This window comes from Spermophilus citellus, assembly GCF_964194105.1.
Source record: "Spermophilus citellus genome assembly, chromosome: 13".
Lineage (NCBI taxonomy): Eukaryota > Metazoa > Chordata > Mammalia > Rodentia > Sciuridae > Spermophilus > Spermophilus citellus.
Genome location: NC_138193.1, coordinates 15,114,302 through 15,138,349, shown reverse-complemented (window position 1 = coordinate 15,138,349; position 24,048 = coordinate 15,114,302). Strand labels below are relative to the sequence as shown.

Sequence of the window (24,048 nt, the reverse complement as noted above, 5' to 3'; positions counted from 1 at the left end):
GTGTGCATAATTAAAAACTTACAAATAGCACACTTCATTCATGTTAAACTTCTTTTAAAAAATTCCTTGACTGGATTTAGTAAACATTTGTAATAAATTAGTACTAAAAAATTATTTCGAGACATATTAAGAAATAGACCAAGAGAAAAAAAAATAGATACAGACCTAGACATCAGGCGCAGGCAGATATTTTTTACAAAGGACCCAACAGTAAATATCTTAGGTTTTGCAGGCTACATATAGTTTCTGTTGCATAAGCTTTTCTGTCTCCTTTTTCTTCCTCTCTTTCTTTTACAATCCTTAAAGTTTTTATTTATTTATGTGGCACTTGGGATAAAATCCAGAGCTGCTCTACCACTGTGCTGTACCCACAACCCTTTTTATTTTTTATTTTGAGACAGAGTCTTGCTAAGTTGCTAGGTTGTCCTGGAACTTGCCATCCATCTGCCTCATGTAGCTGGGATTATAGGTGTGCACCATCCTGCCCGACTACACCATTTAAAAAATAATTCAAAAAACATTCTTAGCTCATAGACCTTAAGAAAATAGGCATTTAGCCAGGTCCAGCCCCCAGGGCACAGGCACTAGCCAGGGGTAGTCCAGATTTTGTAGTTATCAGACAAGGATGTTAAAGAATTGCCAATGACAAATTCAAGAAAATAAGAGAGAAGTGGGAGCATCTCATGAGAACTGTAGCTTGAAAGAAAAGAAGCAAATGCAAACCTTAGAACTAAGCCCAGAAACGAGAGGCGTGAACTCAACAGGGGAGACTAACAGCAGATTTCGAAAGCTTTTAACTCTTTAAAATGTCTTGACAGGTTTTGATAGCAAACAAAGATTGGGAGAAAAGCAGGAGTGGGACCGTCAGGAGAGAAAGTGGCACAGGAAAGCCACAGGAGTGAGACGCCAGAGCAGGAACAGGAACAGGAAAACCACACATGGGTCTCAGCAAAATCCGTAAAAATCAGCAAAGAGGAAACACAAAAGCAGAAAGACGGTGACAAGAGCAGCACTGTGCTTCCTGCTGGCTTCTCAGAAGAAGGATCAAAGCCAAGTGACAATGGCATGCCACCTTCAAACTGGACATGGATTTCCAGAGAAAAATGTCCTCAAACAACAGACGAAAGACAGCATCATCATAACAACTGAGATAATCCATCACAAGCAGACCTTACTTTTTAAGTGCTAAAACAACCAGGCACAATGGCACACGCCTGTAATCCTAGCAACTTAGGAGGCTGAGGCATGAGGTGAAAGAACGATCAAGGCTTGCCGTGGGAAAAAATGCCCATTTATTGAGGAACAGCTCTGCATATTTATAGAGCCGGGGGTGGTTTGATAGTTGGCATGGGGTGCTTTTTTATTGGTGACTAAGGATCAGGTGAGCAGCAGGGCTAGTCTGATTGGTGGGTGAGGATCAGGTGAGCCCGCAGGGCTAATCTGATTGGTGGGTAAGGATCATGTGAGCCAGCAGGGCTCACCATTGGACGGCTCTTCTTGGGGGATGGGGAAGTTAGTCTTTGGAGCCGGCGACTCCCAACATGAGGACCACAAGTTCAAGGCCAGCCTCAGCAACTTAGCCAGACCCTGTCTCAAAAATAGACAGGGTGGGGGTGTGGCTCAGTGGTAAAGCACCCCTGGGTTCAAGCCCAGCACCTAAAAAAAATTCATATGTATGTATGTGTGTGATACTGATGAACACCCAGTGCTCCTCCCAGTGTCTTAGCCCCTGCCTCCCAGCCAGAGGAGACTGCGGCCCTCACTGACTTTGCTCTGCATTCCTGGTTTCTCCTCCTGCTTCTGCCAGACCCGCACAGTCCTCTACATAATGCAGCAGGGCTGCCTGCTCAATGCATGCTCTTCAGCTCATTCCAAAGGGATCAGTCTATGTGCATCTTGCACCCAGCTTGTACTTCTGGCTTCATATTATGTTTGTGTAAATCTCATAAAAATATCCTTCAGGAATAAGCTGAAATAAACACATTCTCAGATGATGGGAAACTAGGATTTATCACCAGCAAAACTGCTTTGAAAGTCTGAAGGAAAATTATGTCAGAGAAGAATTCAGAACTGAAGGAAGAGCAAAAGAAATGGGAAGAGTCTGAGGAAACAGAAAAGAATATTTCCTCCTCTTATCTGGATTCATATATAGTTTCACTTATATAAAAATTCAACCTGAAAATCTAACACATCTGGAAATACATATAACTGTTGATAGCAAATAACATGCGCACTAGATTTCAGTAAAGCAGATGTAAAAAACGTGAAAATCACAATAGAGGGCAGAGTTACTAAACTGGAAGTTTATTTGAAGTGGCGAATTACTGATTCTAGAAAGGCTGTGAAATATTAGGTATGTAGTTAATCCTTAAATCAGCCACTAAACAAGACAAAACAAAACAAAAAACCAAAGAGAGATAGCCAGCCTGTGATCCCAGTGGCTCGGGAGGCTGAGGCAGAAGGATCATAAGTTCAAAGGCCACCTCAGCAACTCAGCAAGACCCTGTCTCTGAATAAAAAATAAAGAGGGGAATGTGGCTCAGTGGTTAAGCATCCCTGGGTTCAACTCCTGGTGAAGAGGGAGACAGACAGCCAAACACTTAGCAGAAAATTTAAAATGAAATTTTAAAATAACATACAAATAATTCAAAAGAAAGCAGGAAAAGGAGAGGTTAAAAAAAGACAAGACAAACAGACAATAGGTGATAAGATGGTAGATGTGCTCCCAACCAAATCAATAATTACATTGTTTCAAAGGTATCAACTAATTAAAAGAGTATCATATTAGAGTAAGATTAAAAAAAAAAAAGCAGCCAGGTGCAAGTTCAAAGCCAGCCTCAGCATCAGCGAGGCACTAAGCAATTCAGTGAGACCCTGTCTCGAAATAAAATACAACATAAGGCTGGGGATGTGGCTCAGTGGCCAAGTGTCCCCGAGTTCAATCCTTGGTACCAAAAAAAAAAAAAAGATTGAAAACTCAACCATATATAGAAAATAAAGGTAAAAATAAAGGAGTGAGATGAAACACACCACGGAAACATGAATCAGAAGAAAGCAGGAGGCCGTGACCCAAATCAGAGAGAATAAACAAGGACTCCCGGAGACACAGACAATTACACACTGACAAATGGCCAGTTCAAAAAGGGACAGTCCTAAACACAGGTGCACCTAACAACAGAGCGCAAGACAGATGAAGAAAACCCAGAACAGTTGAAAGGAGGTACCAGCCAACCCAGGACCTCGCCCAGGACGCCAACACTCCTGCTTGTGACGAGGATCGGAACAGGCAGGGCAGTCAGCAAGGAGGGGGAACTCAGGCAACATCCTCAGCTTCGACCCGACAGGCGGGCGCTGGGGAACTCACCCAGGAAAAGCACCGCGCGCCTCTCAGTGCACTGTAACCGGCCACATTCTGGGCCACAGAACTAATCTCAACAAAATTTTAAAAAATGAAACCATATTTCAGGTATGTCCCTGTGACCATAATGGAATTACTAGGGAATCCTCAAATATTTGGATATTAAGACAAAATTTTTTAAGTCCCACATGAGTCAAGGATGAAGTCACAGGGGAAATTTAAAAATATTTCAGTACAAATAATAGAATAAGAACAGAACATCAGTAGGATGCAGCTAATGCAGAAGCTGGAAGAAAACTGTAGGCACCAAATGGTGGTGGTTGTTTTTTTTAAAAGAAATCTCTCCATTCAATGATCTAAACATTCACCTTAAGAAACAAAAGAAGAGGAAATTAATTCCCCCTGAGAAACCAAAATGAAAAAGCACAGATCAAAGAAATTGGAAAAAATAGAGAAAAATCCATAAAGTCAAAAGCTATTTTTTTTTGAAAAGTTTAACCCTCTAGCCAATCCCTCCAAGTAGAGAGGAAATATAAATGATCAATATCTGGAGTGAAAAAAGGGACATCATTACAGGTCCTACAGGTATTAAAATTAAAATTATCATCACCAATGACTTTTGCCCATAAATTAGACAACCTAAGTGGAACGATTCTTTCAGCAGCATGAACACTCAAGGCTGCTGGGAAAAAACTGAGAAGGCGCGGGGCGTTACCTTATGATATGTTTGATCTGTTGTAAGATACTGCTCTCCAAGGTGATGTTCAGAGCACTCGTCAGGTACTGGTTGAACTCCTCGAAGAACATCTCGTTCCCTTCCTCGTACTTGCCGTAATTCTTGGAGTACTCCTTCTGAATGCAGTGGTTGGTCAAGTGGCAGGTCTTGTCTTGGAAGTCGTCAACGTGATACGGCTCGGACGCAGTTCGGAGCACGCCCTCCCGGTAGAGGTAGATGTTATACTCGTGGTCCACCAAGACCCAGCTTCTGCAATCAACACAAGCACTGTTACCCGGGTTCCGCTCAGCCTCTCACGCAGTAGGTGCACGCAGCACTTGGAGCAAAACCGTAGGCATCGGCTATCTCTCTATGGTGTGTGAGGTGGGCAAGTGGGAGCAAGGTGGGTTCTGGGGTTATATAAGGCAAACTGTGAGTTAGCCACAATGGTGGGTCATCACCATAAATGACGACGTGGAGACTTGAATCCATTAAAAAGACAGCATTTTGCAAAGATCTGGGTAGATTTTGAGGATACCCTATAAAGCCTCGCTTTGCCCCTTCGGTGTTTGCAGAGGACCAGGGCTCCTCAGGAAGCTGATCCAACTCCGGCTGATGTCTGAGAAGCAGCAAGTCATTGTGAAGGCCTCAGGGAGACAAGAGCTGAGGGCAAGGTCAAGGGCAAGCTGGGGAGAGGCTGTTTGGCTCTAGAAAGCACCACATCAATTCTTCCTGCATGACAGGCCCTTGCTCAGAAACTGAGAGTCCAGAAACCTGAGGCAGGTATGCGCATGACATTCGTAAAAAGCATGACACCAATAATGAAGTGGGGACCACGGCTTGGCAGGGTCACAGTGCACTGTGTCTGGATTGTGGGTCCCACGTACCTCTCTCAGCTTCCTCCACAAGGAGGCCCCGTGCACTTATACTCCTCTCTGCACCCACAAGCCCCTTCCTAACAGAGAATGCATTCAAAAAAATAAAACCCATCACCTTAGTGACGTTTCCTAGAAAGAAGAAATACTAAAGTAGAAAATTCAGTAGAGCTCGGTTCCCTTCTTCTGCATTCAATAAAACACCTCCTCATATTGCACGTCCCACCTCCCACCAGACCCTGGACCCCCCTCCCGTTCCCTCCAGGTGGAGGAAAACAAGATGCGGACCCCAAAGCATTACCGAATGTCGAACTTGCGGTGACCCGGCTCGAGAAGCAGAGGGTGCTCAAGGTACTTCTGGATCACGTGCACTTGGCCCTGGTTGTCTATGAAATCCAGAAGCTCGGAAGCCTCAGAGGAGATGAGGATGCCTTCCCCTGGCAGAGAAGAAGACACACCCCAGCGCAGCTCAGGCCAAGGGTAAGAGGCTCCCCGAGCCAGAGAAAGACCCCGCAGAAGGAGGCTCTCGCTGGCCTGCTCACGGGTCCCCTCCCTCCCTTCCCTCCTGCAGGCCCCTCCCTCTCCCCTGTCCCCATGAGAGCACCTGGCGTTACCCAACTGACTCTTGGGCCACATAGGTTCTCTTCACCATACTGGCAGGTTCCAATGTAACATTTTAGTTTTACAGACACCCACACTGTTTAAACCCTTGAACCAAAGGTCATGTACTCCAGGTGAGTGGCCACCATAAAGACTGTAGCGCATATGACCAATAAATTCACTTCTAACACTACCTTACAGAAATATCAGAAAGGTAGAGGCATAAACACAAATGTGTAGGGATGTTCTTGTGGCATAGCAATAAAAAAATGGATACGCTTAAATTGTTCCTACACATCAAACAAGTGATACAATATGTCCTTTTGAACAGTTTAATTAAGATGTAACATATCATAATATTCACCCATTATTTTTTCTTTTTTTGGTACAGGGGATTGAACCCAAGGGCACTTAACCACTGAGCCACATCTGCAGCCCTCTTTATTTTTTATTTAGGGTCTCACTAAATTGCTTAGGGTCTCATTAAGTTGCTGAGGTTGGTTTTGAACTCTCAATCTTCTTGCTTCAGCCTCCCGAGCTGCTGGGATTACAAGCATATGCCACTGCGCCCGGCAGCTGTTTAACTTTATGAGGGAGTACAAGACTCTTCCAAAATGGCTGGACCATTGCACATTCCCACCAGCAGTGTCTGAGGGTGCCAATGTCTTCAGCTTCTCACCAACGCTGGTTATCTCCCGTCTTCTTGATTAGAGCCCTCCTGGAGTACGTGTGTATGTGCCTATGAAGTGGTATCTTATGTGGTTTCAATTTGCATTTCCCTAGCAACTAGTCATGTTGAACATGTTCCTATATGTTTATTAACTAATCTGTACATTTTCAATTGGGCTAATTGTCTTTGTATCATTGAGTCATACGAGGTACATGTGTGTAGGTGTATGTGTGTGTTGTGCTCTAGACACAGGTCCCTTATCAGACATGATTTGTAAATATCTTCAATTCTCAACAATGCCATTGTGACACAGATCCCTTGTGCTGTCTTCGTAAGGCCACACCTTCCTCCCTCCCGCAACCCATCCCCATCCTGGTAACCACTAATCCGTTCTCCATTTCTATAATTTTGTCATTTCAAAATGTCATACTAGCCAGGAGCAGTGGTGCACGCCTGTAATCCCAGAGACTCAGGAAGGTGAGGTAGGAGGGTCTCAGGTTTGAGGCCAGCCTCAGCAACTTAGTGATACCTTGTCTTAAAATAAAAAAATAAAAAGGGCTGGAGGTGTGGCTCAGTGGTAGAGCATCCCAGGTTCAGTCCCTAGTTCAGCAAAAACAAAATGGTATACAAATAGAGTCATCCACTATGTGCTCCTGCAGGACCAGCTTTCTCCACTTGGCATCATTCCCTGGTTCTGTCGCTGCTGGGCAGACCTCTGTGGTATCAACTGTCCTGTTGTTTAATCATTCACCTGTTGAAGGACATCTGCATCGTTTCTAGTTTGAGCTTCAAACAAAGCTTCGATGAAGAATCGCACACAGGCTGTCGTGGGAACCAGAGTTTAAACCTCTCCAGGACACGGGCCGGGAGTGTGCCAATACTGGGTGGCATGGTAGTTGCAGGTTCAAGCTTGTTTTGTTTTGGATTTTCTTTTTGCTTTTTTTTGTTGTTGTTGTTGCTATGTTACCCAGGCTGGCCTCAAACTGCTGTGCTCAAGTGATCCTCCTTTTACACTTGCCGAGTGCCAGAGCTCCAGGTGCTCCTCACTGTGCCCAGATCTAATGCTTACTGTATAAGAAACTGCCAAGTTTTTTGGCTCTTTTTATCCACCCAGAGAGGCTGTGCCACTTCACATTCCAACTAGCAAGGTTGAGTGCTCCAGCTGTCCCAGAGACTGGCAACCTATCGCTATAATTAATACTTATTTTAGCCACTTCAATAGGAATAAAGTGACAGCTCGTGGTTTTAATTTACATTTTTCTAATAGTTAATCATTTGGAGAAATCTTTTCCTTTGCTTATCTTCTGCCTGCGTAGCCTCTTCAATGAAAAGTATGCCCACATTCTTCTGCCCATCTTCTCATCAGATGGGGTGTCTGCTGTTGGCTGCTGGTTTTGAAAGTCATTTACATTTTCCAGACCTGGGTCCCCTGTCATGTACAGGAGTTACAAATCCTTTCTTCCATCTGCACCTTGTCTTTTTGTCCTTTTAAAGATGTATTTTACAGAGCAAAAGTGATATTTTGATGAGTTTCAATTATTTAATTTTTGCTTTTGTGGACTGTACTTATGGCAACAAGTTGAAGAACTTTTTGCCACACTATGGTGGCGCACCTGTCATCCCAGTGGCTCGGGAGGCTGAGGCAGGAGGATCATGAGTTCAAGGTCAGCCTCAGCAACTTAGTGAGGCCGTATGCAACTCAGAGAGACCCTGTCTCTAAATAAAATACAAAAAAGGGCTGGAGATGTAGCTTAGTGGCTGAGCGCCTCTGGATTCAATCCCCAGTCCCCTCCCCCCACCACACCCACCCCCCAAAAGGAATTCTTTGCCAAGTGCTACCTGCTATTCTCCATCCAAAATATTTAATTTAACATTTAATTCCATGATCCACTTTGAGTTAGTTTTTTTACATTAATTTAGTCAGTCAAGGGGTAAGGTTTGTTGAGGCGAGTTTGGGTTGATTATTTTTGTCTATGGATATCCACCTTGTCTGGCTGCATTTGTTGAAAAGCTTCTCCTTCTATTGAATGGCTTTGGGATCTTTGTCAAAACTCGGGTGGGCATTTGTGCTTGGTCTACTCCTGAGCTCTCTGTCCTGCTCCACTGATTGCATTTCTATTCCTTCGCCAACGCCGCAGGACACCGAGCGCCCCCCACCTCCCCCGGCACTGAGCACCCCCAGGGTACTGAGCACCCCAGGGCACTGAGCACCACAGCATCACACCTTGACATTGGTCACAGTGATGACTTCTAGTCATTCTTCTTTTACAAGATTGTTGACACTATCCTAGGGCCTGTGTGCTTCCTTATGAATCTTAGCAGCTTTATGCCCATTTTGCTGATGTCCCAGTGCAGTGACAGTAACCCTGCAGATATCTTTACTATGTGGAGTTCTGAGAGCCATGAACAGTCCGTCTGCTCATTTTTTTTCCATAAATATTTATTGAGTGCTTTCCACACAATAGGGAGTGCTCGAGACTTCATACAACTGTGGAACACACGCATGCACACACCACCACCACAATCAACAACAGTCTATTCATCTTAATCTGGCATCTGTGGGAAAAATTCAAAGATATTTTTCAGATATTTCAACACAGAAAATGGTAACTGCTGACATCTTACTAGGTAAATCTATTCCTAACATATCAAATTTTCCAGGAATAAGAATTTTTGCTTATCAAAATTTCCTGTGCATGCAAAGTAGTCCATCGAATAAGGCACCACATCTCTAGTAATCTTAATGTCAGCATAAGACCTAGAATTTCTGTTGGCTTCATGGTTTTGGCAGTGGGGATGCCTATAGAGGATTGGCTGGTATTCTAGTCAACTCAACTGCCCTGTAAGCGTCTTCAGGACTACAGCGAGCCTTCCTCAACTCAGTTGCAGGATCCAAGCCTTCAAGATAGTGGCCCAAGCTTTTTGCCTTCTCTGAAATTTAAAAGGATTGACTGATGTATAACTATAGTAGAATGAGTCCTCTTTAAGTGAACTGGAAATTCGCATACTTTCCGTCTGCTCATTTTTTTAGGTGCTGTTTGGCATCTTCCATAATTTCTAATTTTTTTTTTTAGCATTCAGAACCTATAGATGTTTTGTCAAATTGAGACCCAAGCACCTCATTTTCTCTGAGGTAACTGTAAATGATACAGTTTTAATTTTGGTTTCCACACAACTGTTTTTTTGTGTGTGGATCTCATATACTGTACATTGCTGAGCTCACTCGTGGTCTGTAGGGCCCTCCCACCAGTCCTTGGATTTATAGCTCATCTCCATGTGGATCTGATACCTTCAGTACACACGAATGCCATTTGTTCATTAATTCCATGACCCATCTTTCCTCAGAGCACCCCATTCTTGACTGCCTGTTTCTGTCACTAGTCCCCCCATTTGGTTGGGCTCTTGGAAACTGCAAAGCAACATGGAAAGTGCCCTTCTTCTCTTTTGCAACCGTGACTCTGTCTCACCTCCCTCAGGAACCACACACGGACTTGCTGGTTCCAGTTTCGTTCCAGCTACCAGTTCTCAAGTTCAGGCTTCACGCTCCGTCCTCTGTACCTGCCAGCAAACCTCCTCCAGAGTGAGCACCCCAATGCGCTTCCCTGACCGTCCTGCAGATGCTCTGCGGCACAGGGTAGCCCCCTTCCCTCCCATCGGCTCCAACCTTGTTTTCCTTGTGCAATTTCCTCATGGAAACTATTATTGAAAACTAATATACTTAACGGTGGCAGATTAGGAAAAAATAGTGGGGGAAAGGGAAGGAGTTCAGTAGATATATTTTTGTAAGTTTTATAACTTTTTTAACAAAAAAATTGAAAAGCTAACCATATTTTATTCTAATTAATTAATTTTATTTTTTCATATCACCTTCCTGTGCACATGGACAGAGCCTGGTCAGTCACAGGGAACTCATGGCAGATTCTTTTTCACTTTATGTTATCAGTATTTCCACTGTTCTATGTGAACTTCACACTTATGTTAACAGCTCTAAAGCATCCCATTGTGCGGAAGTAAAAAAAAAATACACACACACTTGTTTATTGACTTAGACAATGGATTTGTTTCTAAAAAATATTTATTTTGGTATTACAGATAACAGAGTAGTAAATGTCTTTGCAGCAGATGAAATATTTCTTTTTTTGAATTTTTTTAGTTATACATGGGCACAATATCTTTATTTTTGTTTATTTATTTTTATGTGGTGCTGAAGATCGAACCCAGGGTCTCACACATGAGAGGCAAGTGCTCTACCGCTGAGCCACAACCCCAGCCCATGAAATATTTCTTGGAGTAGACTTTCAGAATGAGATGACTGGGACTAATTATAGGAAGTCCTTATGGCCCTGAGGGGTTTCCATGCTTTTTCAATGGGCTGTGGATTCTCACCAGCAGAGCAGTTCACTACCAACTTTCAGCAACAGTGTCACTAATACTTTATTTTTTTTTTTATTTTGCAGCTGTAAAATGGTACATAAAATTTAAATTTATTTAGTAATTTTTGGATACTGGTGTAGCATGTTTCTATGGGTTTGTTACCTGCATTTACTGCATTTCTTTTTTTGGCAGGGGGAGGCAGAGGCAGGGGACCAGGGACTGAACTCAGGGGCACTCAATCACTGAGCCCCATCCCCAGCTCTATTTTGTATTTTATTTAGAGACAGGGTCTCACTGAGCTGCTGAGGCTAGTTTTGAATTTGTGATCTTCCTGCCCCAGCCTCCAGAGCCACAAGGATTATAGGCATGTGCTACCTGTGCCTGGCCTTCTCATTTCTTGTATCATTCATTCATTCCTGTCCTTATTCATTATATGTGGAAAAGTTCTAAAGGGACTTTTTTTGTGGGGGATCTTTGAGAAGCTTCATAGTCATGGTCCCTACCCACCTGGAAATAGATGCCTCACTAACCTTCTTGTTGACTAGACTTTGGGTCCTTAAGGGCAAAAAGCCACATGTGCCTCGTCCACCTCCTTATTCCTGCATGTCCAAGCACTCTCGTACTCGGTGCAGATCCTGAACCTTTGCTGGATGCCAGCTCCTGTCCTGGCACGGGGCAGACAGTGCCAGGCACAGACGAGACACCATCTGAGGTGGGCTTTAATAGTCTCTCTGTCTGGGAAGTTCCATGTAAACGTTGGAGAATGGCCCGGAACAGGAGGACAGGGAGCAGAACTCCCAGAGAGATGTGAAGGTGACCTCAGATCAGAGGGCTGCTGGATGTGAAGCAGCTTGATACTGGACACGGTTTCAAGGCTGAGCCATGATACCAAGCACATGGTGGGTATTAGGTGGGTATTAAGAAGAACAGACACCATCTGTTCATCCTGTGATTCCTAAACAAAGCTAACACGCACCACTCACCTCCTCAACTCACAGCAAAAGTTCTTTGACAGACGTTTTATCCCCTCTTTACCTCTCCCTGCTGCATGGTGTCCCTCTGTCTGGTCTTAGAGAGGGTCAAGGGACCATCAGAGGTCCTCCCAGTGGCCATCCTAACTCCAAGTTCAAATCCACAGGAGGAATCTGGAATACCATGGATGACCATTTCCCCTTCCAAGTGCCCCCTTTACTGGGGACGGTACTCAAGAAGAGAGTACAAAGGAGTCAGAGAAGTGGGGGAGGTACCCACAGAGACCAGAGCCCAATTCTTCCTCTTTCACGAGACTCCAGGTGATGCCCGCCTGCCTCATGGTGGGTGGAAAGGAAGGGGAGGTCGGTTGGACCAGGGACAGGAGTGAGTACCAAGGGCCAGATGGTCTTCCAAAGAATAGGAAGTTCAAAATGGAATGGCTTTTAAAAGAGTATACGACAGTACTTACAGAGAGGCCACTGATGTGCCTGCTGCCTTGGAAGCTGCCTCTACTTTAAGCCTGAGTTGAAATCACAGACCTCAGCCCTCCTAGGCAGTCATTCAACACACACTACGGAGCCACCGCAAGGAGGGATGGAGACCAACAAGAGCTGTGGGTACGGTGTTTGTACTATGCTGGGGGAGACAGGCAGGTCATGTATTTTTTTTTTTTTAAAGCTTTGGGATTTTTTTTTTTAATATTTATTTATTTTATTGGCGGACACAACATCTTTGTTTGTATGTGGTGCTGAGGATCGAACCCGAGCCGCACACATCCCCAGCCCCGCAGGTCATGTATTATAGAGCTGGACGGGGAGACAGGAAGTGATGGGCTAGAGGCTATTTAGATGGAAGAGGCTTCTCTGGCAAGGCAACAGCTGAGCTCAGAAACCAAATAATCCACGTCAGCACATCCAGGCCCCGAGACAAATTTAGAGCATCTGAGGGACATGAGGCCGTCTTTGTGGCTACAACACAGTGAGCAAGGCCCAGAATAGAAGGAGGTGAGATCAGAGATATGGGGACATGTGCAGTGGCGTGGGCAGCCATCAGGGACCTGGAATTACTGTGATTGCATTAGGAAACCAGCTGGTAAGTCAGGAAGTGACCTGATCAGATTTATGTTTGTGAAACATCCCTCTGTCTGGGGGGAACCGGCTGCCGATGGGCACTGCGATTAGAGCCTAGGAGGATGGCGGCTTTGAGTTAGGGTGGGAACAGTGGAAATGGCAAGAAGAGGCCTGATCCAGAGTCCAAACTGAAGGTTGCACTAGCAAGACTTAACGCTTTAGGTTTAGATATCAAGGGTGAAGCTGGCTCTGGGGCTCCCAAGAGCCCCAGAGTGATTAGTGGACAAACACCAAGAAGACGGGACAAAAGAGGAGCAGGCCGGGAGGGCGGAGCTGGGCAGGACACGAGGAGTTCTGTATCAGACAAGTTGGAAATGCCACTTAGAGATGGAGAGGGTGACACGGTATCAGGAGCTTCAAGGGAAGTCCTGGAGCAGAGAGAGGATTTAGAAGGCACTACCACACAAACAGGCATTTAAAACAAGATGTGGTCCATGGGCCCTGAGTTCAGATCTGACTAGGCATCCACCTGAGTGTGTCATTAGAATCTCAAGTGCCAGTACAGAGGAACAGAGGGGACAGCCAGGCCAACTCACCTTTGGCGCCTGCTGATGACTTTGCAATCCACACGTTGCCCTCCCCGTCCTCTTTCTTTCTGTTATAGGAAGCCAGGAAGAACTCTCTCTCATCCGTCCTGGAGTTATTGACGGGTGGCTGAATTCCATTCTGTGCTGGAGCAACTGGGGTCTTGAGATTAGTTGGGTAAATCACATAGGACTCGGGGAACCAGGTGCAGGACTCAGCCAGTTCTGGGCTTGTCTTGATCAGCCTAGCAGAGGACAGAGGGTCAGGCTCCTTTCTTAGTGCCCGCTGTCACCCTGTACAGAAAAGACACTGCGTTCCCTTCAGGGGTTTCCAAGGAGTCAAGCCACGGCCTGGTCTCCTCCTTACCCCACCGCTTCCTCTCGGCCTCCCTGGACAGACCTCTACCATGCTGCACCTATTACATGCAATAGTAAAGGCGTGCCCAGTGCATCCACAGGACCTCCTGCCGGCCAGGTGCAGTGCCACACACCTATAAGCCCAGCTACCCGGAAGGCTAAGGCAGGAGGAGAAAAAGTCCAAATCCAGCGTGGACAACTGGTCAAACACAAAATAAAAAGGGCTGAGTTTACAGCTCAGCCTCAGAGGACCTGCCTAGTCCTGGGTTCAGTCCCAAATATGGGGGAGGAGGCTCACTGCCCAGAACTTGAGCAGTAAAGGGATTTCTAAGGACACCCAACTTGACCTAACTCTGAATAAAACACCTTTTCAACAAACAGGTTGGGACTGAGCCAGACCAACACCAAAAAATGAAGTGGGGGACAGAAGAAAAGTCAAACAACTAGTAAAATTACTGTCTTGGCCTCCGTCTCTACTTGGGACTCTGAATAGCTAGACTATTTTTAAGTCCTTTATTTCCTGCTTTTAGCTCAGCCTCACTTCAGTGACAGAATAAAGAAGGAATTCTTCTAATGGGGCACAGGACAGGGGACACAATGAAACATGCCTCTCAGTCCCAAAATAACACACCACCACAGAAGATAAAGGCCCGCCCTGGGAAGGCCCTGAACAGACACAGGGTCTTACCAAGAGCTTCCCACTGCCGGCTTCCCAGGTCAGAGGCACCAGGATCCACTTCACAAAAGAGGAACTGTGTCACAGAGGAGTCCCCTCCCGAGAGCAGCAAGTAGCCAGCACCAGGTAGGACACAAGTCTAAACTGCCCAGCCTTCCCCTAGCCCAGGAACCAGGACACAGAGGCCTCCCTAAACTGCGCCTCCTTCTGTCTACAACAACTGTTCCTGTTCAGCCTACATTATGATTCACCTACAAAACCCGGCCTGTGAGCAAACAGCAGAAATAATGAAAAGAACAGTTAAATTAACATTAAAAACAAAGTCATTCTAGCCGGGTGCAGGGGTGCACCCCTGTAATCCCAGCAGCTCAGGAGGCTGAGGCAGGAGGATCGCAAGTTCAAAGCCAGCCTCGGCAAAAGTGAGGTGCTAAGCAACTCAGTGAGACCCTGTCTCTAAATAAAATACAGAATAGGGTTGGGGATACGACTCAGTGGCTGAGTGCCCCTGAGTTCAATCCCTGGTACACAATAAATAAATAAATAAATAAATAGATAGATAGATAGATAGATAAAGTAATTTTAAAGTTAAAGGCAACAGAAGTTGTAAGTTACTTGAACCCAAAGGAACAAAAATGATAAAAATAAATATATAAACTCACCGAATACTCAAGTCTGAAACTACACTGTCCTGTAAGGTGGCCACTAGCATTTGAAATGTGAGCGGTGTGACTCAGGAACAGAATTAAAAATTGCATTTAATTTTAATTTAAAAATGGATGCATCATAAAGTATTTTTCCATTAAGCAGCACTTTGCTGAGGTGGCAGGATGACATTTCCCTTGACTAAACTGCTGTGTGCATGTCGGGCCCATGTGTCACTCCTAGTATCACACACACACACACACAACACTGCTCTGTTCAGGGACAATGGACCTACTCAGTTGAAGTAACTTTCTTCTGTGCACTGATGAGACGTGACCACGTGCTAATGACACAGACAGCAGGAGCTACTGTGCAAAGGACAATCAGTAACTAAGGGGCAATTATTTTTCTAAATAAAAATTATTATTTGTTTAACTAAAAATAAGTATGGACTAATTTTTAAATTTAAAGCAAAAGCATTCTTCTGATGCAAAACTGAGCAGGGACCCCGAAGGCAGAACAATGACCAGGACAGTGAAGACAAAGGACTGGAAGCAGGTGTGACAAATTCACAATGGATGGCCACTACACCAGGCTATGACACAGTCAAGTGAAAAGCAGTTTGCTTTGCTAGGGAGACATTTTCAGCAAACAAATAATGAATTTGATGAACATTTTTCTCTCAATAGTCAAAATAGAATATTAGTGGCAAAAGTCATAAATATGCAACAAAAAAAATTTTTTTCAACAATTAAAAAAAATTTTTTTGTACTAAGGATGGAACCCAGGGGTGCTTACCCACTGAGCCACATCCCCAGCCCTTTTTATATTTTATTTAGAGATGGGGCCTCACTGAGTTGCTTAGGGCCTGCTAAGTTACTGAGGCTGGCTTTGATCCTCCTGCCGCAGCCTTCCCAGCTGTTAGGATTATAGACGTGTGCCACTGTGCCTGGCTTCAATTAAAAAAAAAAATTAAGAATATATATAAGGCCTCTACTGAGCTATATTCATCCCAGTCCCTGAAACTTTTTAAGAAATATTTATTTATTTATTTTTTAGGTGTAGATGGACATAGCATGAGGCTCTGAGCTTATAACTTCAGTCAAGTATAAAATGGCCTGGATTCTAACACAAAAGGAAAACCACTTTAGACAGAAATATGGTGAAAGAAATTATTTTAAGGAAAAGTTTTAAAAGATATTTTATGAAAGTAAAATATCTTCAGGTCAGCCAGAATTGGCCACAGATAACAAGCTCTTTCTAACAAATAATATCAAAGACTGACTCAAAATTTGAAAAAAAATTAAGCATTTTTCTTAGCTTTAGGTAAGTTGTGATGTGAGATGTTGCTAAATTAATGCTTTGGGCATGCTTACATTAAAGAGAAAAAAAAGAAACCAAACTGATGGTGCAAGTATTTTTTAATATTTTACATCTGCCAAAGAGCCACAGAAGGCTGGGGTTGTGGCTCAGTGGTAGAGTGCTTGCCTAGAACACGTGAGACACCAGGTTCAAACCTCACCACCACATAAAAGTGAAATAAAGAAATTGTGTCCACCTATAACTAAAAAACGAATATTAAAAAAAAAAGAGTCAAAGAATTTTACAACTAGATTGCTTTTTTTTTTTTTTTTTTTTTTTGGTACTGGGGATTGAACCCAGAGGCACTTACCCACTGAGCCACATACCCTGCTCCTTTTCTCTTTATTTTTTATTTTGAAATTGGGTTTTACTAAGTTGTTGAGGCTGGCCTCAAACTTTCAATCCTCCTGCAGCAAGTCACTAGGATTATAGGCATCCAACTGTTTCCTTTTTCACTTCATGCTACTGTATGATGCATATAGAAAACATTTGTTTTCTCAGTTTTCTGAAGCAGACTCTATAAAAAGTATTGTGGATACAGTTGTTGAAATGGTTCAGAATATACTTGCAAATGTTACAATGATTCACCAGTTCATGGAACTGTTGAAAGAAACAGAAGACAAAGAATTTAATGATACCAAGCTCTCTGCCAATACTCTCTGTTTGATGATGTTTGAGATGAAAGAGTTTTACAAAGATTTACTGTACAGTTATCTCTGATTCAAATATTCTTGATATAAAACGAATGCTTGACAAATCATTATATACAATCAACATGTCATTATTTAGTTCAAAAATCCAAGATTAAAAATGGCAGCATTATTTATATTACCCATATCCATGCTACACAGGAACAAGTTCAATTACAGTTCCAAGGCAGGGAAAAGACCTGGTTTTGATCCCCCTATGCAGGTATTATAATTCATGTTCCAACTTCATAGAACAAGTTAATAATAATGATTTTACATGTTTTTATTACATGACAAGATGCAGGTTTCAATTATAATAGTATTATAAAAACTGGCTTCAAGGCTGGGGTTGTGGCTCAGAGGTAGAGAGCTTGCCTGGCATGCGTGAGGCACTGAGTTCGATCCTTAGCACCACATAAAAATAAAATGAAGCTATTGTGTTCACCTATAACCAAAAAATAAATATTAAAAAAATTATAAAAGAAAACTGGCTTCAAAATCAAAAAACAGAAAATTGAAGAAAACTTTGTTGATATTGATAAACTCTTCATTATATTCAATACCCCCTTTAAATCCAGTGTGATAATACTGAGCTGATGCAAGTTGGTGAATTTGCTCAACTGGGATAGACCTAGTTTTGCAAAAGATATGTTTTTTTCCTCAAAGCCAAATCAGTTCTAAATAAGATCAATCCATTTTCTCAAGGCGTGTATGAATATTAAAATGTTTTTTTAGAGCTCAATTCAGTTCCTAAAAACTTCTATGTCCATTGGAACAACTTTAGTATGTATATCTACTTTTTCAATCATAAAATTTTTATGCAACCTCAATGCAGATCAAGGGTCTCCAATGAAAATTTAGTGACTGAGTTAAGTTGTGCTACAAAGATAAAATACACATCAGATTTTAAACACTCAGAATTTTTTAAAAAGTCTCAATGTTTTTTGTATTAGTAACATGTCAAAAAGGACAACTTTTTGGATTTGTTTGTTTGATTTACAATGCTGGGAATCAAACCCAGGGCCTCACACATGCTGGGCAAATGTTCCACCACTGAACTACACCCCCAGCCCAATATTTTGGATTTAGTTAGTTGAATAAAAAGATTACTAATTAATCTGCACCTGTTCTTTGTACTTAACGTGGCTACTGGGAAGTTTAAATCACAGGTGTGGCTGGCCTTCCATTTCTGATGGACAGAACGAGAGCAGGCCTGCAGGAAGACCTCTGCATGGCTGCACCCCCTCAGCAGCCCACTGGGGAGCAGTCACAAAGGAAGGCTACTCAGGTCTACAAGGGAGTAATGCTCACCCAGGAAAAGAAAGCTCCCACCTCCCAGCAGAAGGGACGCCCCTCAGGCCCTGGGACTATGACCTTGATGAATCTGACACTCCCTGCAGGGAGAGAAGCCAGAAGCAGGCCCTCCCTGGTCCAGCACTGAGCCCCATCCAGGCTCTGGGCAGCCCTGAGGGACTCCTAGTCATGCTGTTCGTGGAGCCCATTAATACTGATCAGAACATCCTGGCTTAACCCGCACGGATGTGGCCTTGGTCAAGAAAGCTGACCTCTCTGCGCTGCTAATCTGTCCTGTACAATGAGGGAGAGTGCAGTCTGACTCTCTGGGGTCCTGTTAAGTCACAAAAAACCAGGGAAGACAGACAAAGGGAACCAAGACCTCCTGGAATCACCCCGGCCCTGGCAGGACCCCTGAGGGATGAAGGAAGCTGGTAAGGGGGGCAGTCCCCAGACTGCAAACGTCCTGTCACCATGTACAAGGTGCCACCACAGTCATGGCACACGCCTCAAGGGTCAGACAGCGGGTATTGTCCACCATTTGTCTCCACGTTGTACGCTGGACACTGGGGTTCACAGCAACAGTGCTCTCCAAGGTCACGATACCACCTTGGACCAGGTCACGACTCCAGCCCTGCATTCACTGCCTCCTTGCAGCTGCTAAATGTGAAATATGCAGAACACTACTTTTTTGGGGGAGGGGGGTACCAGGGATTGAACCCAGAGGCATTTTACCACTGTGCCACAACTCAGCCCTTTTTACTTTTTATTTAGAGACAGGGTCTTGCTTAGGGCCTCGCTAAGTTGCTGAAACTGGCTTTGAGCTGGTAATCCTCCTGCCTCAGCCTCCCAAGCTGCTGGGATTATAGGCGTGCACCATCACACCCAGCCAGAATGCTACTTTTTACAGTGTATTCTACTTCCTACTTTTAAAGGACAAATTCTACCTTAATTGTTAGAGAAAACTATCACAACTCTGTTTGGCTGCATATCTATGTTTACTAGTTCATGGAAAGCCTGGAGATCTACTCCAGCCTTGACTGTAGGGCCCAAAGCCAGTATTCTGCTCTAATGACAGCAATAATAGCCATACCAAGGAGTAATAAGAACTCTCACTTATGTATTGTGAACCATGCGACAGGCATCCTTCAAAGCCTTCATAACAACGCTTAAGTCACTGCTATCAGTATACCCATTTTACAGGGAAGAAAACTAAGGCACAGAGTCAAAGACACACAATGTACCTGGTCACTGAATGACATATACTCCACGTGTGTCACCTGATTTAACTCTCACCACTGCCTCATGAGCATGGTACGGAGGCCAAGATCTGACCACACCAATCAGAGCTGGGTTAAAACCCATGCTGCCCACCCTGGATCTTAATCATCATATGACACTGTCTCCCTCCACTTTACAAACCTGCTCCCGTGGCGTCCAGTCGTAACCCACTGCTCAGGATCCAGGTGGAAGAGCTCCTCTCACACCTGCCCAGATCTCTTTTCTGCAAGGCCCTAGCTGCTGGGAGAGGGGGCTGCGGAGGGTGATGCACACCTTTCTCCAGGGATGAGTCTCTGCCCAGAAAAACCTAGAAAGCTATGTCCCCCACCTTTCCCCCAAACAGAGGCTGGAGCCCAAAAGCCCAGCGTCCTTGCTTTGAGATGTGCCAACTCTGAGGTGCCGTTTGCTCCACAGTCTCATGGTGACACAGCTGAAACCGCATCTTTGCTTGCCTCTCAGCTTGCCCTGTCCTGCTCCCTGGCTTCCTAGGGGTGTGACTTGAGGACCTGCCCCCAAGAAATCATTTCTGCAGGAAGCCACGAGTCAGCTGTGCTCCTAGGCAGCCTCACCTGAGGAAACCTAGGCTTCATCAAACCCCACAGCAACAACCCCTCAAAATGCAGGCCTACAAGAAGCTTCAGAACTGGTATTTATGGACTTTTTGAATAGTAAAAGCATTTTCACCCTTTAAATAATCCCACATTTTTGCATGAGTGTTTGAAGCCAAAGACATTTATGTAAAACATTGAAAATGGAAGAACACTTACTTCACTAAAGAAGCTTTGCGACACAGTTTGTCAGCCCCCCTGTAGTAATTCACCAGCTGCGCCAGCCCGGGCTCGTGACCTGCAAGGAAAGAGCAGGCTCAAAGGGGTGCCTGGACAGGTAGGGAGTGACGGCAAGGCATCAGCATGCCAGATGGGGACCAGGAGGGGCATGCCCGGCTTTTCATTTCAACTCTGGTTGTTAGAAATGGAATAGTTTGGCTTCTCTGTCCCTGAGGGTCTTTCTCTCAATATCCTTCTGGCCACTTGCCCCCCACCCCAGGGGATGCTATATACCAATACTGCAGGTCTACGAAGACCACGGCCACCTTTGTTTTTTCTTGTTAGAGTGGAGCATGCTGGGTATTTTCTCTTTAGCTCTCCCTGGTCTTACTATGCTCCTCTTCCGGCTTAACGTGAAGACTTGCAATCTCTAAATACAAGAAGCTACTTTAAGAGTCATGCTTTGCACCTCCCCAGCCCTGCTTTCTACAAACATCAGAGAAGGCACAGAACTATGATACTGCTAGTCTCAAGCATGCTGGTCTCTGCCAGCTTCTGGAAGGCACCAGAAGGTAGAGGGAGGTGGTGGGCAGGCCATGTCAGAATGTCAGAAGTAAGAACTTCATTCTGTGCTTCATCCCACAGGGATCTTATTCTAAACAATTCTCATTACCACAACCCTTCTCTATAAAATTAGAACTGAAAGGATAAAAATAAAAACACAGTTTTACTTAATTTTTAGGGGATACTGGGGAATGATATTTGTCAAATTATATTGTTATATTGTGTGCATGTGTGAATATGTAACAACAAATCCCACCATTATGTACAACAATACGCACCAATTTTTTTAAAAAGTGGGAAAAGAGAAACTGAAAAAATTTTTTGTTTCATTTTGTTTAAAATCCTAATAATCCATGCATGGTGGCACATGCCCATAATCCTAGCGACCCTGGAGGCTGCGGCAGGAAGACAAGTTTAAGGCCAACCTGGGTGACTTAGCAAGACCTTGTCTCAAAAATAAAAAGGACTAGGGTTGTAGCTCAGTGGTAGAGCACTCCTGGGTTCAAATTCCAGTACTGCAAAAAAATAAATTTGTACATGCAGATTTAAATTTTACTTATTAACAAAATGCATTGCATTTCCTATAATAGAAAGTAAGATGGAATAAAGGCATTATGAGTTGATGTCAGAGGCAATGATTCATCAGAGAATGGCATACGCCCAAATCAAAAGTGTCAGGCATTACTTGAATTTCAGTGTTTCCCTGTGGCAGAGAGACCCTCATTCTCCCTGCATGGCCTTCTCCACATGCCCAGGGCCCTTACCTGACCCCTGAAGCTCCTTGGTTTCCATGTAGCACACTTTTAGTAAAAGGTAAATAACTCCAGTAACAGCACAAAACCTATTTTCTTTCCCATAAAAACCAAATATTTGCTGATCACCTGCTGAATCTATGGTGCCTATGTAAGATTCGAGACCTATAGGTTTCTGCTTCTCACCTCCGAGCTGGGCATAAGCTCCACAGCTATGCCAATGGCCCCACCTCCACCTGGGCTGTGCTGTCTTTGACTGTTGTCCATATTAAGACTCCATCTAAGCTTTCACAGCCAGACACCACCAAGCACAAGAAGAAAGGAAGGCAGGAAGGGCAGTGGACAAAGTCAGAGGAAGTAACTTCTCCACTAGAAGCATTTGTTTCCTTTCCTCTTTCAGGGAAATAATTCCACATGAACATTACCTCTCCCACCCCACCCCCCTTTTTTGAGGAAGGGTTCCTGAGGAGATCCTTTAACAGGAAGGACTCTCCAAGCACACTCTCTGTAATCCTAGATTTCTGGGGGGCTCCTGTCAGCCCTTCCATGGAGTCACCATTCTTCATTATAAACTTGCAGGGCAATGGAAAGTTGTCCCCAGCACTATTTCAAAGAAAAAACTCAGGAAGGCATTGCCTCAACAAGTTTGGTTCTCAAACACTGGCCTCACCCAAATCCTCTAGTAAGTTCACCAATGGTCAGTCAACTCCAGGTGGCCTGTTTCCATTCTCTGTCCACTCAACCTATTTCTGAAAACCCTCTCCTCTCCCCAACATGGAAGGAACACCGCTCCCTTTGGTTAGCCCTCGTTTTTCTCGGTATCAATTCTCCCCTTCTATTCTTGGAGTACAACTGACCCCCATCCCTGGTGAGTTCTGGCCAGGAACACAGCTACCCAGAGAGCCCTCCCCAGATGACTGTGCAGTGAGCAGGTCACGAGCCGATGCTCAGGTCCCCGGGATGTGAGTGCACCTTCCGGAGAACTTCTGGATTACGTCATTTGGAAAGGAGCGGCTAGTCCTCCCCTCACTCCTGTCCCTTCCTAAGGAGAGTAGGTGGACAGGGTGGTGCCAAGCCGGCTTCCACCACGTGAAACAGGCAATTCCCTCCCGGCAGAGATGGAGGGGAACCAAGCCTCTAGTTAAAACCTTTATTCAATGCACAACTGTAAAAACACGTTCTTTGGTGAAGCCTTCGCTAAATTCAGACTATCCTCCAGCTTTCCCTGGGGGACAGTCTCCTCTGAAGCTCCGGTTTTGAATCCAAATGGCTTTTCCGAATGCCCTCCCTGCCTGTTATCCGAGCCTTGCGCAGGTACAACCCCAGATTCCAGCACCTTCAGGGCCCGCTTCCACGCCCACACCAGCCGGGGCGGAGTCCTCCGTGGGAGACGCGCCAGGAGACTTCCCAGCTCTGCGGAGCCCCGCGTGCCCTGCGCTCAGCTCCGCCAACCTGCCCGACCCGGGGCATCGGGCCCGGAAGCCCGGGAGCCGGGGACCAGCGGCCGACAGCCCCCGTGCTGCAGGGACAGGTCATTGTCAGGAGTAGCGGAACCGCACCGCGAGTCCCTCCGAATGGGACTCAGGAGAGCGGAGGGCGTTAAGAACGAGCGCGGGCGTTGGCGGATCCGCCCGGGATCAGCCCGGGAAGCCACACGGAAGGGAGACTCGCGACCTTAAAAACAAAAGCGCCGGCGCCGGCTGTGGAGCGCGCCCCAGCCGGGGGCGGGGACAGGGACGGGGAAGGCTCACCCAGTCTTCCGAAAGGCAGCCGGTTCCTCTCGCCCAGCATCAGGTTGAACCTGGGGTTGTCTCGCCTCAGCCTCTTCCAGTGGCCGGAGGCGAGGAGCAGCCGGGAGACCTCGGCGTAGACGCTGCTGTTCTCGTCGCGCACCACGAAGGTGTACATGGCGAGGCCGCGCGCCCGGGCCCCAGGCCGCCGCCCGAGGACGAGCCGGCGGAGGCGGCGGCTCCGCGTGGACGGTGCCCGCCCCCGGCGCCGCGCCGCTCTCGGGCCGCGCCTCCCGGGCCCAGGCGGCGCCTCCTCCGGCGCCCGCGTCCCCCCAAGTGGCGAGCGCCGCCGGGACGCCGCGCCCTCCGCCGCGCGGCCCCGCCTCCTCCCCGTGATTCCGCGCGGCCGGCTCGGCGCCTGCGGGCCGCTCCCCCAGCCCCGGGCCAGCCGGTGGGGGTGCACCGAGCCGAGCGAGCCGAGACCACAGCCAGGCGGTGCCAGCGGAAGACCCCCCTTGCAGAGTTCCCCCGCTCCGCCACCTCTTTCACAGGGACTTTTATGAGTGAAATAAAAGTTGCTCGGCCCTGTCCTGTGTCCGAGTGAGCAGCGCTCCCCTTCCTCTCCGCTCAACGACTAGAGCACCCAGAGCGTTGCGGTACTGTTTGCTTAGTTGGGGTAGAGCGCTGTTTTCATGTTCTGAGACCTCCCGATTGTCC

General features: G+C 45.7%; 1 protein-coding gene across 1 annotated transcript in view; it reads right to left on the bottom strand.

The window, feature by feature from the left end:
• Positions 1 to 23,691, bottom strand: part of TTL (tubulin tyrosine ligase) — a 32,865-nt gene extending 9,174 nt beyond the window's left edge. The window contains exons 1-5 of the mRNA XM_081265524.1: positions 23,353 to 23,691; positions 20,286 to 20,364; positions 13,231 to 13,463; positions 5,250 to 5,385; positions 4,074 to 4,343 (exon numbers count right to left, since the gene is read on the bottom strand). Coding sequence (XP_081121650.1) covers positions 4,074 to 4,343; positions 5,250 to 5,385; positions 13,231 to 13,463; positions 20,286 to 20,364; positions 23,353 to 23,509 — 875 coding nt within the window. The 5' untranslated portion in view covers positions 23,510 to 23,691. The remainder of the gene's footprint in view (positions 1 to 4,073; positions 4,344 to 5,249; positions 5,386 to 13,230; positions 13,464 to 20,285; positions 20,365 to 23,352) is intronic.
• Positions 23,692 to 24,048: the final 357 nt, after the last annotated feature.